Genomic DNA, 10,745 nt, shown 5'->3' with positions numbered 1-10,745 from the left:
CGCTTATCACTAGTAGTGTAATTACTTATTCTTATTGATATAAGAAAGGGCAAACGAATTTTCAAATACAAAATGAGAATTGTATTCTGTCTTAATAATCTTAAAAGAAAGGTATTATTTTCATTCAGTCTTGTAATATACTTACACGGTCTTTCTATAAAACTTGCAAAGACCTTCTAATCATATCGTTCTTGTTTTTTCACTCTTTTTTTTGTTTGTTTCATATTCTTATAAAAGAGTAATATTCCAACCGAGTAATAATGAAATCTTATCTATGCTTTGGTTCGAATTATCATATTATATCGTTTATAAAATACTTGGATGCACAGGCAATGTATAAAAATGAAAAAAATTAACCGAAATTGTCAAAATCGTGCTCTCTCTCTCTCTCTCTCTCTCTCTCTCTCTCATAGTCACTCGCTCGCTCACTCACTCACTCACTCACTCACGCACTCCCTCACCGGCTCTCAAGCTTCATTTACAAAGGCAATACCGATAATGTAGATGAAAATCTGACAGAATCGAGAGTATAGTTATTAAAGTTATATAAACGTCATGCATTACGACATTTTAACATTCGTTTGTCCAAAAGCAATTCTTTAAGTAATCGACTTATCGTCCACAATATCGTCAGCTCAAAGAATATTTGTCGAGGGTAGCAATGAAATGCAATGCGAATAAAAGTAAAATAACAATTAGACTGTCGTGCATTGGGGTGGTCCAATATCGAAGCCGCCGTTCAAGTTCTTGTCGATGCCCTTGACCGTATCGACGAAGGTCTGGTTACGGCGCACGTCCTCGGCGAAGGCGAGCTTTCCTTCTCTGGCTTTCGCGTTAGCGACAATCCCCTTTCCGAGGATGCCATTGGAATGTGAGTGCTCCGAACCAGTCCGCGTGTGTGGCATCGCGTAGCGGAGCTTCTGCCAGAACCAGGGGTCGCCCCACTTGACGTAAGTGTTCATCTGCAGGTAGGCCCGGAGCTCGGGGTCGAGCTTCTCGGTGGGCCCGATGTCGCCGTAAAGGACGACGATGACGCGGGCGCGACGCTCGCTGAGGGCCTGCTTGTGGGCGACCTGGAACTCGAGTCTGCCCCAGACGCTCTCGATGAAGTTGGCCGAGAGTACGACGATCGTGCGCTTGGACTCCTCGACGCTCCGTGCGATCTGCGTAGGTATCCACTCGCCGGCCAACCAGTCGCGCACGTGAATACAGAGTCGATAGGGCCGGGGTCCCTCCTCCAGCCTCCCCACCAGCTCCTTAACCACAAACTCCTCGTCCTTGTGCGAGTAGCTGATGAAGGCGTCGTACCTCTTGTCCCGATCGATCTCCTCCTCGCTCACGAGGCACAGGCAGAGGCTCTTCGAGAATAGCCAGACCTTTATCTGCCGTTGGAAGCGGAAGTAGAGGGCTGCCCCGCCGCCGACCAGCAGCCCCAGGAGGCTCACCATGGAGCAGACGAGGATCGCCGTGTCGTTGTTCGAGGTGCAGAGCTCCGACAGGGCGATGTTCGAGAGCGAGACGTTGGTGTTGGAGCAGGTGACGCGCAGAAGCTCGGGTACGTCGAGCGAGTTGGATTGAATGAAGGACAGAAGGTTACGGGAGTTGCAGTCGCACCGCCATGGATTGTCGTGGAGCGTGAGCTTCGTTATGTGGGACGAGTTCGAGAGTCTATCCAAGATCTTCGAATCAATGGAGGTGAGATTGTTGCCGTCGAGGAGGAGAGTCTGTAAAGATTGTAGAGGGGATGGAGATGAAGTGATTTGCGATTGATTTGCGAAGACTCGTTCGCGTCATTCTGTATCGCAGTAACGTAATAACGTTCACGTTCGTTAAGGACACACGTAAATGCACTTTTATAATATATCGGCTTCACTCGTTGCTAATAAAAAACGTTTCGTGTGAAATATAATCGCGGATTATAAATAAAATTGATTACGATTCTTTTCAATTTGGAAGCTTCAATCATTACGAATTATTGTATTTTTCGTAGCTGATAGATTTGTCTGCAAGTTTCGTAATATTCAAAACAATTGTACGCAATGTTAAAATATTTCGATACGTGTCAGTTTCAAGATTGTCTGCAGCGCGTTAATGTATCGGATAGGTCTTGAGATATAATTATTTATCCATGAAATGTAATATCAGATTATGAATATTTTAGGGAGCTGCGAATACCGCGGATGACGCAGATCGAGTATTATCCAAGGATAATTATATCTAAGGATAAAATGTTAATATCTAAAATGTTATTTAAGGCCGTAATGTTAGACTGTCATTCCCGATAGTCCTAAAGCGCATCCTCGAGCAGAATAATAAGCACATGAAATGAGACGCAAGCCAATGCGGTTGCAAGCATTTCCTCCCAGTACCATTTCAAGCAAAAGCGATTACCTTGAGATTGGGGGAAAGCAGTCTCTCGTCGACGACGGAAATCCGGTTCTTGGCGAGGTTGAGGCTCGTCACCTTCTCGTAGCCCTTCTTGTACATGGAGGGTGGCTCCTTGAGCTCGTTCATTGTCAGGTCGAGCTCGACTTTGGCGACGGCCCGCGCGTCTATCCACTCCGGCGGTCTCGTCAGGTTCCTGGCTGCGCAATCAAGGAGTAACGCCCGGTCCTCGGGTCTCAGCCAGCAGGTGCAGGCGCCGCCGCTCGGCGAGCATGGATCTCCGGGCCGCGGCTGCTCGCTCTCCACCAGGCATTTCAGCGACTTGGCCTTCAGCTCGAACACCTGACGCGATAATCTCCACGATAATTAAGCGATGATTCGCTGGTCATATTATACGCGCTTCCCGTGATTTTCCTTAGCGCTTATCGCCGAGATGATCAAACGCTCGGACAAGCCGCGTCCATTTTACGGATCAATCGCACGTAATGAGGACGGCACGTATGTTTTCCACGACTCTCGTTAATTCAAGGCTTATTTATTTCCTCTTCGCGACGTTGAGAAACTTATATCGTACCAAAAGATTTTTTTTTTTATACTATTTTGCCAATATTAAATTATCGCTGCTCATTGTTTATTGCAACGTTAGGCCCTAGTATTTGTATGTAGTATTTATCGCAAATTGAGTCACAAGAACATGCGTAATAAGTGTACTAATTAATTAACGTGTAAAAGGAAAGGAGACAGCCATTTATTAGCATACTTAGCAATTAAAGTCTTGTAGAACAATTAGAGAGCAAGAATTTTTATACTTGATCACGTAAAAATGACGGAAACAAGGATTTCGCAGTTTAGTAAGCATAATCGGTAAAGTCGAGCTTAAACTGCATGGAAATACCATTGGAATTTGAAAAATCTAATCTTTCATTGACAGGACGAATCGATGCGTCGCAATCACGTATAATATGTCATGTCCGTACGCGAGATCAGCTCTGTTATATGACCCACGTGCGGGGGATCTTTTTCTTTTCTTTTCTTTTTTCTTTATTATTTTTTTTTTTTTTTTGTTTTTTTTTTGTTTTTGTTTTGTTTTCCCACGCAACTCATTCTTATTTATTTAGTCGCGCTTTGTTATTTGGCCGTAAACGCGCCTCGTTTACACACGCTTACAAAAGGTCGACTTTGCACGCGCGTGCCTAATTCTCGTAAAGGCGCGACGTCACTCCGGGCAAGGATAACACTGGCGCGCAGACGTTGCGTGATGATAATCTTAATGAGCTCTTGAATCCAGAAATAAAATAGACGCATAAAAGCAATTTCTTTGGCTGTTCGCAACTTACGCGTCGTGGCTTCGCTGTCGCTTTACCTGTGCCCCCCGTATGTAGTCCGGACTCTCGCAGCTCAAGTTGCCCGGCCTCAAGTGCACGTAGTTCTGTACGTAAGGATGCATGTCGCCGTTCAGGTAGCGCAGCAGCTCGTATACCTCGCAGTCGCAACGTATTGGATTATCGGCAATGTCGACGATGACGTCACGTGGGGCACTCTGGTTGGCCGCCATCAGCTCGAGCCGCGCTAGCACCACCCGCGAGATGTTATTGTGGCGCAGATCCACGCTCACGCTGCTCGAAATGAACTGCAGGTCCTCCGTCTAGGACAATTTATAGTTGTAATCGATTCTATCAGATTTCGGGCGTTTGCTTCGCTCGAAGAAAGAAGATGAGCCGGTTGAGAGTGATTTTTATCACTCGTAGCTCATGATTCTCAACTTTCGATCGAAACGGTTTTTGTTGTTGTTGTTGTTGTTGTTGTTATTGTTGTTATTGTTGTTGATAAGGCATCTATTACTATTTTACAATTATTTATTTGATTAAGATGTTGCACTGAATTCTTAGTGGTGCAATGACACGTTGGATTATTAAAATCCCGATGATTAGGTGTAAATATAAGACATTGCATTCAAAAGATATTATTTATATTGACAAAGTAATGGAGTAATTAGTTATGGCAATCTTCAAAATGCGAATTCAATGTTTACTGTAAATATGTGGTTGACAGAGCGGGAAAGATAATGCGTCGATTGATTAGCGGATTCAAATTCATTATGAGAAACACATTCAACGAGCAACCTACTTCCAAATAATTGAAGGAATTGTACTTGAGATCGAGCACACGTAGCCTCGTATTGCTAACTATCCAGTCACTGTGCATCTCGGTGACATTATTATGGGCAAGGTATAGCTCCTCCAGGGAGTGGCAGTGATGAAACGGTGAAATGTGACCAAAGATGTCATAGAGTCCGGTGCGCAAGGTCAGTCGGTTGTAGGCAAATTTCGCTACACGCAAATTGCCAAGGAAGCTAAAGGCATTCACGTGAATGTACGTCAGGTCGTTGTTTTCCAGATTAAGCATTCGTAGAGATTCCAGTCCTACCAGCATGCGGCTGCAAGTAAAGTGATGTTATTTTCTTATTTCATTCCAACTCGGAACGATTAGGTTTTTCCGACTGACGACTAAGGACGGATAACTGCAGGTCGTATATGCTTTCCCATAAATTGTTTAGAAAGTTTTTTTTTTTTTTTTTTTTTTTTTTTAAACGATCTCGTTAAAAACTTCTTTCTCTCAATATATTTTGTAACAAAATATAAGGATGGTTTAGATTTCATCAACATTTTGTTTCGAGTATCAATGAAATGAAGTCTCTCGTTAAAGCAAGTTTTACACAATCGGTCACCTCGAAACTCCAATGCATGAAGTTGAAATTGTTCAATTAACCGACCGAGCTTACCGAGTTACGCATGATTATTCTTATTAGAGACGCTTCAAATCGAATGAATTATGTTGCAATAAATGCCCAAATAATCCATAAAAGCATTTTTGGTAAAGAGTTGGATGAGGCCAGGCTCCACTTACTCGTTTATCGATGTAAGATGATTCTTGGACAAGTCGAGCTTGGCTAGCTTCGAGGTAGCTTCGAATATCCCATCGGGAAGTTCTTTTAGGTCGTTGAAGGATAAGCTGAGAATGTAGAGTTCCGTGGCATTCTGGAAGATTCTACGTGGCAGAGTCGTCAGGTAATTTCTATCGATGGTGAGATTCCTTAGACTCGTGGAGCCCCAGAAAAGATCCTCGGGCAGTCTTAGCAAGCCGTTACGCGTGATTAGGATCGACTTGAGAGCCGTGAGATTCGCAAAGAGACCATCGGGTAGTTCTGTGAGATTGCGCTTGTTGTATTGGAGCTTAACCACGCGAAGCTTTAGGTTCGTACGGAACAAGCCTTGCGGCAGCGACGTAAAATTATTCGAATTGAGATTCACTAACTCCAGGTTCTCCAGATCCTTTGGATAGAAAGATTATGGCGTTCATATTATTCACGTTATAATTTAATTTGGAGTTGTATTTAACTGGACATTTCTTCGTTTGAGAGGGTGACCGAGGGGTGGTGTCGAAAATTTTTAAACCGACATATTAATTGGCACGTCCGCAAGAGAAGATATTATTTTTTGGAAAATTCGTGAAAAGTTCAAAATGTTAAAAGCATCAAAGGATTTCGTTATCTTCGGTTTATCCAACATTATGATAATACTTTACTTACTAAATTATTAAATAATCATATAGCGGCATATAGCTTGAATGTAAAGGAATTTATTTACCATTTGGATTAAAAAATGTAGCCTTCGAGAAAGGTAGGAAAGTATTATATTTAGAAAATACGGGCTGCAAAATGAAAGGATGGATTCTAAAATTGTTCCATCAATGGGAATCGGAATCTTACCTTAAAAATATCGGCCGGCAGAGTTTTCAGTCCATTCTGATTGAGATCAAGAGATTGCAGGGTATTGAGGCCGCGGAAGACGTCGGCTTCGAGCTTGCGAAAGTCATTTTTCCAAAGGTTTAGCAGCTCGAGCTTGTGTAAGCCGTCGAAGGTGCCTGGCTCCAGCTGTCGCAGCTGATTGCTGCCGAGCTCCAAAATGCGTAAGGACGATGAGTTATCGAAGAAACCGGTCGGCAATTGGATATTGGTACTGCGCAGCTCCAACAATCTCAGGGAGGGGAGATCTGGAAAATTGTCATTATGCGCGTGTATTATGCTACATCTCAGGCTTCGTTTTATTCACGATGATAAATGATAATTTTGTGTATGTGAAGACTCGATGTTTCGTTTCATAATCATTTATTTATATGATAAATGCAAATAACAATCTTATTCATCGATACTTAAAGTATACATTTAAATCTTATAAGTGAATAAATAAGTTATACTGTTGTTTTTTTTTTTTTTTTTTTTTTTTTTTTTTTTTTTTTTTTTTTTTATTTAAAGATTTATAAGTGCCAATTGATAATCGTAAAATATTTGCTGTTCTAATTTATACTCATTTAAGCCAATCTAGATAATGAGTTTGAAATCAAATTATCAATACTCATCGATTACCAAACTGATTTTTAAGGTCGATGATTACTTATTAATTTTGAAAATTTTCTCTCTTATTACTCTTATCTCTCTTATTACTCTCGCAGCGATTATATTGAATTATATTATTTAGGCATTATGATTATTATTATGATTATTATTATAATTATTATTATTGTAACTATTATTATTATTGTTATTAATATTTAAAAAAATTTTTTAATGTAAATTCTTGTTAAACGAAATGGAATGCTTTTATAAATTAGCTGCCAATTGAATTTTGACAAGTCGAGAGAGGTCGCATAATTTTTTTAAGTCACAATAAAACAACGCTTTATCTTTATAAATACAAATAAGGCACTTTGAAAGAATTTTGTTGGCTTGTTGGAAAACGCTAATCGTAGGTAAAATCACATCGCAAAACGTAGAATGTGTTTTTGGGCGAGCGGAGCACACAAATGCCGGCGTTATATAAAACAACAAAATGTGTAAATTTGCAAACAACATACGTACATTAGTTCGTTAATAATTACAAATACGAAGAGCACGCACGCACGCACGCACGCACGCGCACGTAGAGAGTGTAAAATTCGGATGTAAAACGTACCTCGAAGAAGGTCAGCACCCACGCCCGTCAAATTGTTGTTGGAAAGTGCGAGGTTCTTGACGCTCGGATAGTCGGCGAGATCGTGTCTGCCGAGGGAGCCGTTGAGCCCGTTGAACCTGAGAACCTCGACGTCTCGGGTCCCAAGCAAGCCGGCGACCCTGGGGCTATGCTCGGATCCGGGCGGGGCGCAATAGGCGAACACGAGCGTCTTCACGGATCCGACGTCGAGGGGCGAGCCCAGGAGGAAGTCGGCCCAATCCGGACCACCGGTACACTCGACCAGGAGCCGCTCGTGACGGCGCAGCGTCAGGTCGAAGGCGGCGGCCGTGGTCCCGTTGCCAGCGGCGCAGTGGACCCGCTGCTCGCTCGCCGACTCCTCAAAGCAGTAGCACTGCCGGCTATCCGGGCAGCTGAGGGCGGCCGCGCCCGCGATCGCCAAGAGCAGCGTAAGCGGGACTGCCCGCGACATCCCGCTGCCCCCGGCGAGACGGGATCGGGATCTAGTGCGCCACGATCGCGGCCGGCGACGTGCCACTCCTAAGTACGCGCCCAACTCGTGGCGATGGCGACGAATCCTTGGCCCTGTGATAGTACGCCAGGCAGCTACCGAGGTCGACTCGGCTCAATTGACGCTCCAGGAGTTTTGCGACCGAAGCGCCACGGGACTTGGCAGCAAACGCTTCTCGCCAGCTCAAACGATGATAATCGACTCGTCGTTATTGCAGCTCGTTTATTTTGAAATAAGATTGTAGAGAGGGACGCTGCCTTGCATGGATGATTACTAGCGTCTAGGGAGCAGGAAGAAATTAGCGATTATTGTAGGGAATTGAGCCTGCCTGCCTGCCTGCCTGCCTGCCTGCCTTCCTTTAAACGCAAATTTTCACTTTAAAATCGACGTCTCGCTTACCGAGCGCGTTTCAGGCTTCTTTCAATCATTATTGTTTAATTTTTTATTTTTATTCTTACATCCCCGAAGGTTATTAGTTCATCGCGATTAATTTTAGCTCTACCGTTTTCTTGTTAAGATCAATATTCGTTCGCGTGAAGTGCTTGCTTCACTCGCTCAAAGTCAGTAGTGCAATGAAATTTCTACGTACGGAAATGCACACTCGAATCAATCTTTCGCATCGACGTTCCATGCAACTGGAATTCATTTAAAGGTAGACGTCGGCTTGCGAGTACGTTTATTTTTCAATTCCAGCGCTCTAGAGAAAAATAGTTTTTCACAGTCAGTGCGCGCCCTCGGAAAAGCACTCGATTTATCGAGTTTGAATTCGATTCTATGAAAATTAGCGTAGGTCTTTTGTGCGACGAAGGATGTCTTTGTCCCGGAAGCGTTTCATTGTTTAACGGTCACGTGTGCCGCGACGATGATAATATCGATACACGGTGAATTATGCTTTGAATTCATTGCAAACGGTCGGAGATGCTTTCGTTCCTAGAAATTATTCAGTTAATCAAACATTTTTAAGCTTTCTTTCTTTCGTTTCTTTTCTAACTCTTTTATGCTACGAAATTGCTTAAAATAATTTGTATTCGCTCGATAGGAAGGCTCATCAAATTGCAAAATAAATTACTTAATTGCGTTGTTAGCGATCTAAATTATTTTCGTAACAATTCGTATAACAACAAGAGAGTTCTCCAAACCAATTGATTACGATAATATTTATATAAAACGTTATAAATAAATAAATATATATATATATATATATATATATATATATATATATATATATATTTCAATAGTCGTTTAATAAAAGTCTCACGTTAAGATTCTAAAATTTTAATTGAAAAATGGATAATACTTCATTTCTGTTCATAAAGTAATTACGAAGATAAATAAGTTAAAGTAATTAACGTGGTAGAGACTCTTGTTCTGTGCTCTACAAAGTATCTTTATGACATTGAGGGTACAAGTAGAATCAATTATTATTTAAACGCGTTGTTAGGCGAGGAACAAAAGCAAAAAGAAAAAGTAAAAGAAATAGAAAAAAGTATAGAAAAAAAGAAAAGAAAAACTTTTAAGTACTGGAAATATCTCGGAGCGCGGTGCGATATTATTTGAAATTCCGATCTTGTATTCTCCTCTCAGACTCATAAATCTTTAGATCCGGCTGTACATTAGCAGGTGATTTTTTTCATCGTATTACACGATAGGTGCAATGACACCGTTACATTTCGCTTCGCTCTATCCGACTCCATAGGACAAAGAGAGAGAGAGAGAGAGAGAGAGAGAGAGAGAGAGAGAGAGAGAGAGTCGCTAAGTTGCTCGATACCAGTGAAAGTTCCACACGGCGACAAAAGCAATTTACCGCCGTCGTAGGAGAGAATGAAGCAAAATTGCCGTCTCAGTCCACGAGTCTTTGCATAAGACTCCAGCTTCCCCTACAACAGTCGCATCCCGAGGAATCGTCATCCGGCTCGCAGTAATGCGCGGCGTTCCACGACGAGTCGAGCGCAACGACGACGTAACGAGGCGCGTGAAACAACTTCCGCGGAATTCGTACTCGTAAGCGCGCAAACGCGATCGATCCCACCACGGACGGCGCGCGAACAACGCAACATCGATACACGCAAGTGTGGCTTCGGCATTTACGTAACGGCCGCGGATGACGGTGACGGACGTAGTAAAGGGGCAAGGAATTCCCTGGCGGCATGCGAGCCGCAGAAGACCGGCTGGCGATCGGCACTGTCTACGGCGATGGGGGAGGGGGGAGACGCGCCTGCGCGTGCCGGAAAATCGCGAGAAAATTATGAGCGACACCTTTTATTCTCCGGCGGAGTAGGCGCGCGAGCGCGCCCGCAATTACGTGACTGACTAGAACTCACCGTGTAAAGGCAAGGACGGCGGGCTCGGATTCCTCCCCTGCCTCCTGAATGATGCCGCGGCGATTTTCTCGGGTAGCCCGGGAAATCGGCGCGGCGCTGCGGGTGCGAAGGTCGCGACTCTTCCTCCGGAGGTTCACCGCTGCGACAGCCGTGTATGAACTGAGGAGTCGAACGGTTCTCCTGAGCGCCTGCAGCTATCGTCGCCAGCGACTCTCTCTCTCACTCTCTCTCTCTCTCTCTCTCTATCTCTCTCTGTCTCACTCTCACAATTGCTCTCGCTCTCACTCGGAGACAAGGCCCCGGCTGTCGGAGAAACCAAGTGAGAGGCCTTTGACGTCAGTAGCGCATGTCTCCCTCTCTATTGCTCACGCACTCACTCCAATGAACACGCGCCCGCCCGCTCGCGCGTGCACACCCACACGCACGTACGAGCGCACGCACGCATTAACACTCGCTCGCGTACCTACGCACGGTCGGTTTCTCTGTCTCTGTCTCTGTCTCTGTCTCGCTGTGTGTCTC

The 10,745-nt window shown here is 43.9% G+C and overlaps 1 protein-coding gene across 1 annotated transcript; it reads right to left on the bottom strand.

The window, feature by feature from the left end:
• Positions 1 to 430: 430 nt before the first annotated feature.
• On the bottom strand, positions 431 to 10,389 carry LOC105368861 (protein toll-like). The gene is made up of 8 exons (XM_011507996.1): positions 10,227 to 10,389; positions 7,398 to 8,185; positions 6,155 to 6,438; positions 5,293 to 5,717; positions 4,513 to 4,822; positions 3,749 to 4,030; positions 2,392 to 2,727; positions 431 to 1,724 (listed from the first exon to the last, which is right to left on the bottom strand). The coding sequence occupies exons 2-8, from the start codon at positions 7,864 to 7,866 to the stop codon at positions 696 to 698; spliced, it is 3,135 nt and encodes a 1,044-aa protein (XP_011506298.1). The 5' UTR covers positions 7,867 to 8,185; positions 10,227 to 10,389; the 3' UTR covers positions 431 to 695.
• Between the last annotated feature and the right edge of the window lie 356 nt (positions 10,390 to 10,745).

The sequence above is a fragment of the Ceratosolen solmsi genome, unplaced genomic scaffold (genome assembly GCF_000503995.2).
Source record: "Ceratosolen solmsi marchali unplaced genomic scaffold, CerSol_1.0 scaffold1, whole genome shotgun sequence".
In the NCBI taxonomy this organism is placed as follows: Eukaryota; Metazoa; Arthropoda; class Insecta; order Hymenoptera; family Agaonidae; genus Ceratosolen; species Ceratosolen solmsi.
Note: the sequence above shows the minus strand (reverse complement) of the source record. Positions and strands in the feature narration are given on the sequence as shown.